General features: G+C 50.7%; 1 protein-coding gene, 1 long non-coding RNA gene and 3 other non-coding genes across 5 annotated transcripts; 4 read left to right on the plus strand and 1 right to left on the minus strand.

The window, feature by feature from the left end:
* Positions 1 to 249: 249 nt before the first annotated feature.
* On the plus strand, positions 250 to 336 carry TRNAR-UCU (transfer RNA arginine (anticodon UCU)). Its single transcript is given in 2 exon segments — positions 250 to 286; positions 301 to 336. It is a non-coding gene; the product is annotated as a tRNA-Arg (tRNA).
* Positions 337 to 894: 558 nt separating this feature from the next.
* On the minus strand, positions 895 to 3,367 carry HES7 (hes family bHLH transcription factor 7). The gene is made up of 4 exons (XM_052658778.1): positions 3,326 to 3,367; positions 2,319 to 2,414; positions 1,660 to 1,747; positions 895 to 1,343 (listed from the first exon to the last, which is right to left on the minus strand). The coding sequence occupies exons 1-4, from the start codon at positions 3,365 to 3,367 to the stop codon at positions 895 to 897; spliced, it is 675 nt and encodes a 224-aa protein (XP_052514738.1).
* A 1,644-nt stretch (positions 3,368 to 5,011) lies between these two features.
* TRNAG-GCC (transfer RNA glycine (anticodon GCC)) lies at positions 5,012 to 5,082 on the plus strand. The gene has a single exon. It is a non-coding gene; the product is annotated as a tRNA-Gly (tRNA).
* A 781-nt stretch (positions 5,083 to 5,863) lies between these two features.
* LOC128065599 (uncharacterized) lies at positions 5,864 to 13,433 on the plus strand. Its single transcript, XR_008201073.1, has 3 exons — positions 5,864 to 6,092; positions 6,826 to 7,034; positions 13,260 to 13,433. It is a non-coding gene; the product is annotated as an uncharacterized LOC128065599 (long non-coding RNA).
* Positions 8,995 to 9,098, plus strand: LOC128065709 (U6 spliceosomal RNA). Its single transcript, XR_008201091.1, has one exon. It is a non-coding gene; the product is annotated as a U6 spliceosomal RNA (small nuclear RNA).
* Positions 13,434 to 13,522: the final 89 nt, after the last annotated feature.

Consider the following 13,522-nt stretch of genomic DNA (forward strand, 5'->3'; position numbering starts at 1 on the left):
ACCTGCAGCTGGAGCTCCATACTCGCTTGCTGGCTCATATTCCGTTGCGCTGTTTCCTCCACCTTTGTGCTTCCTCACTCCCACTTCGTTCACTCGCTTTGCGCACGCTACCTCTTCCATCGAGGCCTCTGAAGTCCAAACCTCGCGCTCCTGCCACGCCACGCCCAATTCCCTCACAACCCTCCCCCTCCCCCCGCCCTCTTCCCATTCTAGTACCCGTAAGCTGTCAGACGCTGCCGCCCGCCAGGTGGCTCTGTGGCGCAATGGATAGCGCATTGGACTTCTAGTGACGAAAGAGCGATTCAAAGGTTGTGGGTTCGAATCCCACCAGAGTCGATTTTATTTTATTATTTTTTTTCTTTTCCTCTTTATCTGGCTTTTTCCTAAAAGGCTCCCACCCTTCTCCCCCTACCCTATCTCAGCTGGTTTCAGTTCCCACCTCAGCCTCCGCTCTGCTCTCTTCTTTACTTACCTGTCTGCCCCGGGGCTCGGGCCGAGGAGAGCAGGACTGGGGGCGGGAAACAGAAGGGGAGGGAAAGTGGGCGTGGACGCCGAGATAAAGGCAGGCCCCTGGCTCGGGGACACACGGGGATTTGATAACCACTTTATTCCATGCACTAGGGACTCGGGAAGGGTCTGGGGCTGGGCTGGGGGCAGAGGGTACAATCCTAGACGCCGGGGGGTCGGGTGGGGGGCAGGGAGAAGGGACAGGAACCAGGGAAATATATATTTATATAGATACTCTAATATAAACCACATCTCACCCGCGCGCGGCGCCCGTGCGCCCCGCCGCCCTCCCCAACACCTCACCCGGACGCCCAGGTCCCTCTGCTGCCCTCGGGCTGGAGTCTCTACCCCTCCCCCCAGCCCCGCCCCCACCCCACCCCTCAAAGCTCAGGGCCAAGGTCTCCAGAAAGCGGGCGGCGGGGGCGGCGGGGCCTTGGGCGCCCCGTCTTGTCTGTGAGGCGGCGGCGGCGGCAGCAGTCCGGTGAGGGGGGCCGGCGCGCCGGAATCACCGGCTCGAGGGGAGCAGGGGGACGGGGACCGCGCGCAGCGCGGGCTGGGGGGGCCCTTGTGAACTGGGGGGCGCTGGTGGAGCGCGGGGCCGGGCGCTGGGGCGTCGGGGTCCAGCGGTAGGCGCGGCGCGGGGGGCCTGGGTTCTCCCGGTTCCGGCCGGGGCGGCTTGGGGCGCAGGTAACCGTGCAGCGCGGAGAAGAGCTGGGCGCGCGCGGCCGGGCTGGCGTCTTGCGCAAAGGCCGCCAAGCGGAGCAGGCACTCGCGGAATCCCGACAAGTAGCAGCTGGCGAGCGCCTCGGCGTCCTGGGCTGGGGATCGGGGAACCCCTGAAGGTGCGGCCGGCGGGAGGACCGGCGGGCCGGGCAGGGGGTCCCATCGGGGGAGAGGGAAAGGGGCGGGGCGCAGAGATACCGAAGCCGGACAGGCGCAGAGACAGAGACGGGAAGCCAGATGGACAGAGGGAGAAAAGGAGGGAGACACAGAGACAGACACGCGCGGGTGTTATTATTAACCTCGCCTCGGAGCAGAGCCTGCCACTCCCCAAGCCCACCGTCCTCCGCGGGGTCCTCCCCGTCTACCCAGACCCGGGCCCCAGTGAAACCCCCCGTTCCCTCCCTCCGCTGCCCCACCCCCGCGCTGTACCCGGGGGCTCCACCCGGCTTCGCTCCCTCAAGTAGCCCACGGCGAACTCCAGTATCTCTGCTTTCTCCAGCTTCGGGTTCCGGAGGTTCTACAGATGGGAGGGGAGGGCGCAGAGACAGAAAGGGGTGGGGAGAGAGGGGGAAAGTGGCAGGGGGAAGAAGGGAGGGGGATGCGGGAGCTGGGGGTGCCCCCGGATCGCGTTTGCGCGCGGACCGCAGAGTGCACTACGGAACACCGAGTGGAGATGACCAAGAACGGTCCTGGCCCACCCTGAGACGAAACTGTCCAAACCGAGGGGATGAAACCAACCCGTAGTGCGAGGAGGGGATTTGAACAGCAAACCTAGGGAGTGAAATTAACCACCCCGCTGCCTATCTTGGGGAGGGGTCGGAGGTTGGGGGGAGGAAGGAGAATTTACAGACCCAAAGATTGAAACTGACTGACCCTGGGGGTGAAATTTAGAGCCGGGTGTTGAAACTTACAGACCCTAGGGGTTGCGATGCAGATCGCGTTCTGAGAGCGGGAAAGGGGGCTGGGCTGGAATTCCAAGGTCCCTTGGGGCCAGGGTCTCCAAAGCATCAAATGTCCCTACCCAAGTGGGAAGCCCTGGGACGCGAGGACGGAATGTTTAGGGGCGGGGTGATGGCAGAAGAACTGACCTGGTCCCGGGTCCGCTCCAGCAGCAGCAGCCTCAGTTCTTCCAGGCTGCGGTTGATGCGGTCCCGGCGCCGCTTCTCCACGAGCGGCTTCAGCATCTGCGACCAGCAGGAAAGGGAGAGCGGGGCCGACCCGACCGAGACTCAGCGCGGCCGCGGGGGCGTCGGGATCCCGCCGCTGGGATAGGCCGGCCTCCACCCCTTCCCCAAGACCCCAGAGAGGCTAGGGCCAGGCCCATTCGACCCCTCTCCAATCCCCCTCCCAACGCCCCTGGAGTGAATTTCTGTAGCTCGCCTCCTCTCTCTCCCGGGTCTTCTGCTTTCTCCTCTCTCACTCTTGTCCTCCCTCCTCCCCTCTCTGTGTCTTTCTTCCTCCTCCTCCTCCTTTCTCTCTACGTCTCCGTCTCGTGCAGTCTTTCTCTGTCTCAGTGGAGAACTTTGGGGGCCCTCTTTGCGCCCAGACGCGTGGGCCGCAAGGTGCCGGGCTGAGCTGGCGGCCCTGAGTGTAGAAAGGGAGACACCCAGCGCGCCCGCGCCTCCTCCCCTCCCTCTAACCCGTGTGTGCGGTCACCCTTCTCCACTGGTTCTGAAGTCTTCCACCCGGGCTCGGGCCTCTGGAACCTTCTCTTACAAGGCTGCATTGGGCCAGCGCCCTCTCACAGCCCGCATGGAGCGAGTGCCCATCCTCTCCGATTTTTATTTCCACCCTCCTCCCTTAGCTCTGTGCTCCTCCTGCTTATTTTACTCAAATTCTGCCGCCGCCCACCCCGACCCCTCGAAGGCACAAGGTGTCAACTGCCATCACCCACACCCAGACCTCTGCCTCTACCGCTCACCCAGTAACAGTTCTTACGCTGACCCCTTCTCCATAGTTTGCAGCTTCCTCCCCAGCCCCTGGCTCCTTGGGTCCCCCCTTCCTGCCCCGCGTCTCCAGCCTCTTCCCTGACCCTCAGGGACCCTGTCCCCTCCTCAGTCCAGGGACCTCTGCTCCCTCCCCGCCCTCCTCTCACCTTGGGGCCGTCCCTATTCTCGGCTCGATCCCGGGTGACCATCGCTCCTCCGGACCCTAGTGTGGACCGAGTCTCCGCTCTCCTTGAGCCTTATATCCTGCAGGCCCCGAGTAGGGGGGGAGGTTAGGACCCGGGCCCGCCCCTTCAGGATCCCACAGGACTCGACCCTGGGCACGAGGCTCCCGGAAAGGGGAGGGGCACAAGGGGGCGGGGGGAAAGGTGGAAATGGCCTGGGAGTGTGGGAAATGAGGGGCCGGTGCGGTACCGGCTGGGTTAAGGACCATAAGGCTGTATAATGAGGCGGGAACCTAGCTGAAGGGAAGTTATTAGAGAAGAGGGAGTTGGAGTAATTTCGGGACAGAACTCAGGAAGGGAGTTCAGAGTTCCCCCACCCCGCACCCGTTCACTATTTCAGTTTTCTTGGGAGCTCACTGTACCCCCACTAATACTGAAATAAAAAAAAGTTAGCACCCCTCAGCCCCTAAGCTGGATCCTATACACCTTTCCCCCAAAGTCACCTCCTACTTGGGATAGTCACCTGAGTGTGCTGGCTGGATCTAATTCACCAGGGACTTTGTCTGGAGGTGGAAGAAGCTCTGTGCGATCTAAGTCAGTCATATTCAGTTCCCCCAACATCTATGCACTCATTGTGACCACTGGGCACCGGTCTAGGCTGGGACCCTTCATGCTGAGATATAGGCTGGAGGCCTGGTTTATCCCTGCAAGTTTCAGTGGGAAAGAGGATGTGTTGTCAAGTAGCTATTTTAGACGGACGGTGAAGTAGGTGCTCAGGAAAAGGGTCATCATGAGGGATGGCTAGACTGGGGCAGGGGGAAGCCTCATGGAAGAGGTAGGGAGGCTTTGAAGCACTGGTGGAGAGATCTTTCCAGTTAGAAGTATTTGATTAAAAACTAATCATAGGAGATTCAGGCCCGGGGCTGCCAGATGTGCTCCCGGGTTCTTCGCTCCTCCGGACCTCTCGTGATTATAGGGGAGCAAAGAGCAGGGAGTTTTCTTTAAAAGATAAAAAAGGGAACAGAATAAAGGGGATCAACACCCACCTCAAACCAAGAGCATGACACAATGCGGAATGATGCCGAGAAGATAAAATCAGAGACTTAACGGGAGGGCAAGAATACCAGGGACGGACACAAAACAGGGTTGGAGACTGAGTCAGAAGACAGCTTCCTAGTAAGAGACGGATGGGGCTCCTCCGAGCCCTCCCAGCTCCCGTTCACAACTTGGTTTTTTCACGAAGCTTGCCTTGGCAAAGTCCGAGCTAAAGGAGCTCAGACCTTGGGGAGGGCGCTCCCATTTGCAGTCAGGAAGCCCAGCACATGCCACCTCCCGCTACCTGAGCCAAATGGGAGCGCAGATGTATGGCCTCAGAAGCCCCCGCTGCCCCCCTCCTTGGGAACCTGGGCTCGGGCTGAGTTTTTGTCACCTGCACGCGAGGCTCGGGGCCCCGGGCAGTTCGCACCCGGGTGTGGGGCCGCCCCTGGCCATATGGGGCAACTTTATGGCCGGGTGACCGGATCCAGGCGGAAGGAAGGATGGCTCGGGGCTCCACCCACGTCTACTATTGGGACTGTTCCTCTGCCCTGCCCCTGGCTAGAAAGCCGCTTGGAGACGGTCACCACGGTGCTTTACAAGATGAGACAGGTCCAGGAGGTTTTGGGTACCCTTGCATTGGTGGTTCAGTGGTAGAATTCTCGCCTGCCACGCGGGAGGCCCGGGTTCGATTCCCGGCCAATGCATCAGTTTTTTTTTCCGTTCCATCGAAGATGTCTGTATTTCTTGTTTAAGATTTCTACCAAATATTAATATTTAACTTTTCTACTCTGTGTCAAAGTATGAGGCTTTGGGTCGAGACCCTGATTCCGAACGTCCTCACACTCCCATCCTCCCAGCCTGGGGTGGCTGTCCACAACCCTCCTTCTAACCCCCCCTCCCCGCCCGCACCTCCGCAGGCGTGACCCTGAGAAAGGACCGCGCGCTGGGATCCCTGCCCCGGGGGTCCTTTCAGCCCTCCGCGGGGGAGGCGCGAGGTCGTCCCTGCCCTTAAGCTCTAAGACTCTGGCTTTTCTTTCCTTTCCTCTTCCTCGCTCTTTCTCTTATTTTCTGTCCTCTGGAACCCGGTTTCTTTTTCTAAGTCCACGGTCACGGCCTTTTTTTGTCCCGCCGTCTTTCAGCGTCTCTGTCTCCCTCTTTTTCACATTATTTCCAGGTCTCCTGACTTCTGCGCTGGCTCTCTCTGGGTCTTGCGTGGTCTCTGCATGTCTGGCTCCGGGTCTCTGGGATGGTCCCTCCAGTACTCCGTGGCCGCCCGGCCCTCTGCGCTCCCACGCTCCGGCTATCCCCTGGGAAGCTCGCTCACACCTCCAGGTTCCTGCCACTCCCCGCCCGCCCCTTCCCAGCCGCTTTGATCCCGCACGCGTCGGGTCAGCAGGTGGCCGGGCTCCCGCCGACTGCCGCGGCCACTTGTGAGTGAGGGCAGGGGGCCGGGTCCCTCGGGCTCCGGCGCTGGTTTTCCACCGTCTTCTCCTGCCCTCGGCCTCCCTCCGCGCCCCTCCTCCGGCCGCGGGCTTAGGCTGCTGCGGGCCCGCGTCTCTGGGCCACTGAATCCGGGGTCTGCGTCTTGTTTGTCTCGGTCCCTCTCTCAGGAACTCGCCCGGAGTTCGTATCTCTGTCTCTGGATCCTGACTCCTGTCTCCTTCAACTTCATCTGGGCTAGGCTCGAAGTCTTTCTTTTCCGCCTCTGGATTGTGTGAGCGACTGGGAATTCTCTCTTCTCAATTCTAAGCCATAACAGTGGCCCCTAGAAGGAAACTCTAGAACAGTCTGGGCATTTGTATGTCTATGTGAGCAACCCCTGTACTCAAATCACGAAGCCGGTATTTCTGGCGGGCCTCTTGTGCACCAAGTGTTGTTAGGCTTGAGGGTACCTTGCATCTGGACTCTCCTGCTACTTACATTATGGTGGGTGAAGGGGAGACAGACAATGACTAAGAAAACCGAAAGTAATATAAGATGGCTACGAGGGTGGGGGAGGGGCAGCCAGTCATGGCAATGACTTGAGAGTGCAGGGCTAGTTTACTCTGGTGATCATTTAATAGGGAAACTTTTGTGTTCTATGACAACTTAATCACTAAAGAGATGTTGCCTATAAGCTTAAGTTACACATTATGGCCCATCTTTGGGAGCCCTGCCTCCCAGGTAATGAGCATTAAGTTAAAACACCTTTGTTTAGCTCCCAGGAAACATCCTAACCTGGCCTGCCTGTCAGTGCCTACAGGAAGAAATTAACACAGTTCTGACCAGAACCAAGAAATGTTTAACTTTATTTCTTCCCTTTTCTGGTATACAAGAAGCGTGAATTCTAACTCAGGCCAGATGGTTCTTTGAAACAGGAGTCCACCATCTCCTTGGTCTGCTGGCTCTCCGAGCAAAGTAGTTATTCCTCCCCCCCAACAACTGTCTCTCATTTTATTGGCTTGTAGCTACAAGCAGTGGGAGCTCCAGCTTGGTAAGCCAGTAAAGAACCTTGCTGATCATGGCCACCTGAGCCTGGTTGGGGACTCCTCCAGTAAGCTGCCAGGACCCCTTGTCCAGAGGATCTGCCCTTCAGAATTCCCTGGAACAGCATGGAGTGCCCTAGCACTTGACAGCTGGATGGACATTTGAGAGCTAGCAGGCTCCATACTGTTGGGTAAGTCACTCTGGTGTCTACAGCCATAAACCTTATTTCCTCTTTCTTTGGGACTTTTTCTCTGCAATATGCCAATTTGTTTTGTATTTGAGTAAGTACCTTGTTGGAGAGAGGCAAGCGTTGTTGAACTTTTACCTGGTTTGTGAACTGGTTCCTTAGTTTCTTTGGATGCTAGCATTTTTGTGTGCCATTTGAGGGGGGGGGGGTCTTGTATTTCTGTATTTTAAAATGGGAGAAGGGACTTCTTGGTAGTCCAATGGCTAAGAATCTGCCTTGCAATTCAGGGGACACGGGTTTGATCACTGGTCAGGGTGAATTAGCAGCAGCAGCAGCAGCAGGGAGCTAGGATCCTACATGCCTTGGAGCAACTAAGCCCACTGGTGTACCACAACTACTGAAGCCTGTATGCTGCAATGAGTCTCAGTTGCAGCCAAATGAATAAAATAAACAATTTTAAAAACATAAAAATAAATGGGGAATGTTTCAGCTGTCTCTAAAGAAAGTCCTCTGATATACATTTTGGATAAATGATCTGATTACAGCCGAGAACTGAGAACTCATGAGTGTGAAGAATATATTTTACTGAAGCAATGGATGGCCACAGTACCTGTTAGGATCTCTAAAAGGGGTTTAGGCAGTTATCTTGGGCCCCTGTGCACCAACTACTGCTACCCTTGCTGTGTTAATTATGTTATTTGCAGTCTCCTGTGTCATTGGTATATGTAAAACCCCAAGACCGAACTTGAGGGTCTATTAGGGTTTTCTGTTGTCTTTTGGGTTTTATATTTCATTTTGTTTGGTACTATTTCTCTATTTACTGATGTCAAATGGAAGAAAGTAACAATGGGGGGGGGGGAGGTGGAAATCTGTAGAACAGTCCCAGAGAGAAGAGAAAGATTCCACAGGGTTCCTAAAATCAGCAAAAGCCCCATCCCAGAATTCAGCCCAGTTGGTTGATACCAAAGCAACAAGTCATCCTTTGGATAGTTAGAAATGGTCAATTGCTATTTATGGTTTTATGGTGGCTATTCTGGGAAGCAGTAGGGAAGAATAACAAAATCCTTTATGGGTAAGCATTTGTGCTATTACATCAGGGAAAATAAGAAAGGGAAGGGAATGGGAGTGAGAATGTGTTGCTTCAAACTTTATCTCCTAAAGCCAAGCAAGCTGTCTTAGCCACTCCAGGTGTTATACCAAAAAATCCGCTCATTTTACCACCTTCTGTTCCTACCTAGCCCCTAATTCCTGACTGGGGCTCAGGACTTCACCTTCTCATAGGGATCAATTAGGAAATCCTGTGTCTGCAACCCACTCCAGTATTCTTGCCTGGAGAATCAAATGGACAGCTGCAGTCCATAAGATCACACAGAGTCAGACAACTGAAGTGACCTAGGACGCACACAGGCACGTGTTAGTTTCTGGGGCACAGGGACTTAGTCTGGTAATATAAGACCCAACAGCACACCCAGTTTGGGCCAGAAGCCACCCCTGGGGCAGGACGATTTCTCTTAGGTTATCTCATAGCAGGCCTGCAAATGACCAGCTGGCCAGGCTTCTCAGACTTGTTTAATTGGAAAGATGGAAACCCTCCTTTATAGGGAGAATCCGCTATACCTGAAGCACACTTGACCCCTGAATCAAACTGGAACCCTAGTGAGAGGAGAAGGGCCTTATGAGAGCACCACTTATTAGTGCATCTAGACAGGGCCTTGCAAAGGAGAACCAAAGAAAAGAGTCTGAACAAAATTCAAGAAATTCAGCAAAACAAACGAAAGCCTTTCTGAATTTTTGCAAAGGATTTATCAGGCCTACAAACATTATACTATGCAGATCCCAAGGCCCCTGAAAATATTAGAATGTGCCTCAGATATTAGGAGAAAGTTGCAGAGATGAGATGGGGCATTTGAAATGAACCCTTCTCAATTGATAGATGTTTCTTTTACACTGTTTAACAAGGAGTGCATGCTTCGGCAGCGCATATACTAAAATTAGAATGATATAGATAATATTAGCATGGCCTCTGTGCAAAATGATGACAGGCAAATTCAATGATTTTTTTTTTTTACTACAATAATTTTTTTTCTTTTTTAAGAAAAAGATTCCTCATTCCCAGTGCAGACAACCAGGGTTCAATACATAGTCAGGGAACTAGATCCCACAAGCCACAACTAAAGATCGCTCGTGCCACAACTAAGACCTGGTACAGCCAAATAAACAAATTTTTTTTAAAAAAAGAATGAATCAAGCAAGCTCATTGCTTGAGGGGAGAGTGCTGCAGCTCCTTTGAGGAGAAAGAAGGTATGAAATATTCATTTTGGAGAATAGGAAAGCAAACCTTCTAGGATAGAATAGGATTTCTAGGCAGGTTGCAAGTCCATTTGAGATGTGCCATCAAAAATTACAATTTCAAAGGTGAATTCACCATGAAGCCAATGAAATGTACACTTTAGGACCCCTCACTTAAACACACCTCTGTGAGGGTCCTAGCAACCCTCACATGACCATATGCTTCTATAAAATTGGCCAAAATAGATATTTTAACTGCAAATGGTAAAGACCACTGTCTGTTTTCACTCCCAACTTCCCCTCTGTCACACAGTCCCCCTGTGTTGAAATGGCTGTGGGCATTTGGGGATATGTAAATTGCTAATTCAGTTACTGTGGTTCCCGGTCACTTCCACACAAAGTTAGCGCAGCCATCCTGCTGTGGGAATGGCTTCCAAGGAAACTCCTGTCACCTGTGCCCACTCACTAGACTTCTGCCTTGCAAGTGCAATGCCAGAGGGCACAGGTGACATGAATGATCCAGGGGCTCTTAACTATAAGTACATGGGTGGTAGAGGGAAAAATGAGATTTGAGATATACAAAGTCAGTAGCCAGTCTCTTGAGAGTATTAGAGGCGTGTAGGCAGGCAATTAGTTAATACCAGTAAGTTATTTTTTCTGGTCTTTGTTTCACTGTAAATATTACTTTTTGTACCTAATTTAACATTATTTTCTTTAAAAGCTCTCACCCCTGCCCCAAACAACCATATACACTTCAGGCTGGTTGTGAGACCAGTTGGACTGGTTGGGTGATTGTTCTCCAGCTATTCCTCCTGGAGGGCACTTCCAAGGGCATTTCCAGGGTCTAAGGGGATGGGATGGGGTCTGTGGATGACACACCTCCATGTCAGTGCAGGCCTGTGTGCATGTCCGTTTGTGGTTGTGTCTATGTATGAACATAGCTTGTGTATGAGTGTCTGGGCCTCTAGCCTCTTCCTGGACGCCGGCTTAACACCGGGCAGCATCTGGGCTTGGGGGAAGGGAGCTCGTGTCCCACACGCGCTGGGGCCCTAGGGAGGCGGAGGCGGGGAAGGAACGGAGACTGCACAGCTGGCCTAGTGTGGCGCTTCCCCTCCCCCGCTGTGACGTCTTCCTAGGCCTGGGATCCGAGGCGCAGCTCCTCCCACTTTGTTCTTCAAAGAGCAGGCTGGCTTCCTGGGACCCCCTGGTTCCTGGGAAGGTGGAGGGGGGGCTCGGGGGCGGAGGGGAGCAGTTCCTGGAGGATTGAAACCTGGGGGTTGGGGGTGGGGAAGTAGGAGGCCCAGGCCCCTGGGCCAAGGGAAGAATCAGGATAGAAGACCTCTGTAGAGCCCCAAACAAAACAGGCAATAATCCCTGCCCTTCTGGGGCACAGGTTCTTGTGGGAAAAACAGTCAAGGGTACATTATACTAAATTTATCGTTTGTCAGTTGGTGATAAGAGCTAAAGAGCAAAGCGAAGCAAGAAAGCGGAGTGGAGATTGGGAATTGTGACTTAAAGGCTAAGATCAGGGAAGGACTCACTGAGAAGGTGAAATATAAAGAGGTGAGGCCAAAAAACCCACGTTGCTTTCCAAATACGAAAAAAAAAAAAAAAGGTTGCTTTTCAGATAAAAAAAAAATAAACGTGTGACGACACATGCTACAGGGCCACCTGAGGGAAGAGGATTCCAGTCAGATGGACAGGCTGACTAGGACAACCAGCCAGGCTTGTCAAAGGAACAGAGAGCAGCAGAAGGAGCAGAGTGGGGTTGTCTGGAGTGGAGGTAGCAAGTGCAGGAGTTCTAGGAGGTCAGATCAGAGCCACAAAGTGGGAGGCTGATTATGTAGAACCTTCTAGGCCATTGCAAGTACTTTGTCATTTCAATGTAATGTGAAGCCATTGGAGGACTTCCCCCCCCCCCACCTTTTTTGTTTTGTTTTTGGAAATTTTAACTTTTATATAATTTCAAACTTTCAGAAAAAATACAAAAATAGTACAAGGATTATACATCAACTATACTTCAATTAAAAAAATAGAATAATAAAAGGAACTCTTGTATATGCTTTTCCCAGGTCTGTTAATTGTTTACATTTGTTTCATTTGCTTTATCATTTCCCTCCAAATATAGGTATAAAATATTTGTTTTCTGAATCCTTTGGGGGTAAATGAAAAACATCAAGTCCTTTTGCTTGTTGTTACTCAGTATGTTTTCTGACAAGGACATTTGTGATATAATAGCACAGCTATCAATATCAGGATATTAAAATAAACATGATACTATTATTTAATGCCAGTCCATACTTAAATTTCCTCAAATGTTTCAGTGGTATCTTTTATAACCCCTTTTTCCCAATCCAGGATCCCACGTTGCATTTAGTTGTTATGGCTCTTCAGTTTCACTTAATCTAGAAAATTCTTGATCTTTAGTTTTTTAATATAATCCTGGAATTCTTTAAAAATTTTATTGAAGTATAATTGATCTACAATGTTGTGTTAATTTCTGCTCTGCATCAAAGTGTCTCAGTTATACATATATGTATTTTTTCATATTCTTTTCCATTATCATTTATCACAGGATATTGAATATAGTTCTGTGCTGTTACAGTAGGACCTTGCTGGTAATCCATCCTACATATAATAGTTTGCATCTACTAATCCAATCCTTCCCTCCCCACTCCTCCTCCCCCTTGGCAACCAAGTCTGTTTTCTCTTGCCTGTGAGTTTCTGTTTCGTAGGTATGTTCATTTGCATTGCATTTTAGATTCCATATATAAGTGATATCATTTGGTATTACTATTTGTCTTTCTCTTCCTGAATTACTTGACTTAGTATGATAACCAGTAGGTCCATCCATGTTGCTGCAAGTGGCATTATTTCCTTGTTTTTGATGGCTGAGTAATATCCCATTGTATATATACACATCTTCATTATCCGTTCATCTGTTGATAGACATTTTTGTTGTTTCCGTGTCCTGGCTATTACAAGTAGTGCTGCTATGAACATAGAGGAGCATGTATATTTTCAAATTATAGTTTTCTCCGGATAAATGCCCAGGATAGGGATCGTAGGATCATGTGATAACTCTATTTTTAGTTTTTAAAGGAGCCTTTATACTCTTCTCCATAGTGGCTGTACCAATTGACATTTCCACCAGCAGTGTAGGAAGGTTACTTTTTCTTCACACTCCCTTCAGCATTTATTATTTGTTGACATTTTGTTGATGGCCATACTGACCAGAGTGAGGAGATACCTCATTATCATTTTGATTTGCATGTCTCTAATAATTTGTGGTATTGAGCATTTTTTCATGTGCCTGTTGGTCATCTGTATGTCTTTGGAGAAATGCCTGTTTAGATCTTCTACCCATTTTTTGCTTTTTTTTTTTTTTTCTAAATACTGAACCATATGAGCTATTTGTGTATTTTGGAAATCAGTCCCTTGTTGGTTGCATCCTTTGTAGATATTTGTCCTGTTCTGTAGGCTATCTTTTTGTTTATGATTTCTTGTGCTGTGCAAAAGCTTTTAATTAGGTCCTATTTGTTTGTTTTTGTTATTTCCATTACTCTAGGAGACGAATCCAAAAAGATACTGCTGCAATTATGTCAAAGAGTGTTCTGCCTATGTTTTCCTCTAGGAGTCTTAAAGTCTCTGTTCTTACATTTAGGTCTTTAATCTATTTTGAGTTTATTTTTATAGATGGTGTTAGAGAATGTTCTAATTTCATTATTTTACATGTAGCTGTCCAGTTTTCCCAGCACCACTTATTGAAGAGACTGTCTTTTTTTTTTCCATTGTGTATTCTTGCCTCCTTTGTTGTAGATTAATTGACATAGGTGGGTGGGTTTATTTCTGGGCTTTCTATCCTGTTCTATTGATCTGTCTGTTGGTTTTTGTGCCAGTACCATATTGTTTTAATTACCGAATGCCTTTTTAACACAGGGACATGGGAAGTAAAGCAGAAGGATGATGGGATTCCTGAAGAGTCGGAGGGTGAATGGATAAGGAAATGTGATATGATTCCTAATAGCACGGAGAAACCACTTGAGTTTGGAGTTACGAATTCAAATTGGCAGTTAACAGGTTTTTGTAGGACAGAACCTTTGGAGGAGAAGAAGCAGGAGTCTGAGGCCCGCAAGAGAGCGCTCACGGGCAGATCCTGGAAACCCCTAGAGGCTCAGAATAAAAGTGGAATCAGCACTAGA

Source organism: Budorcas taxicolor, chromosome 19 (genome assembly GCF_023091745.1).
Source record: "Budorcas taxicolor isolate Tak-1 chromosome 19, Takin1.1, whole genome shotgun sequence".
NCBI lineage: Eukaryota > Metazoa > Chordata > Mammalia > Artiodactyla > Bovidae > Budorcas > Budorcas taxicolor.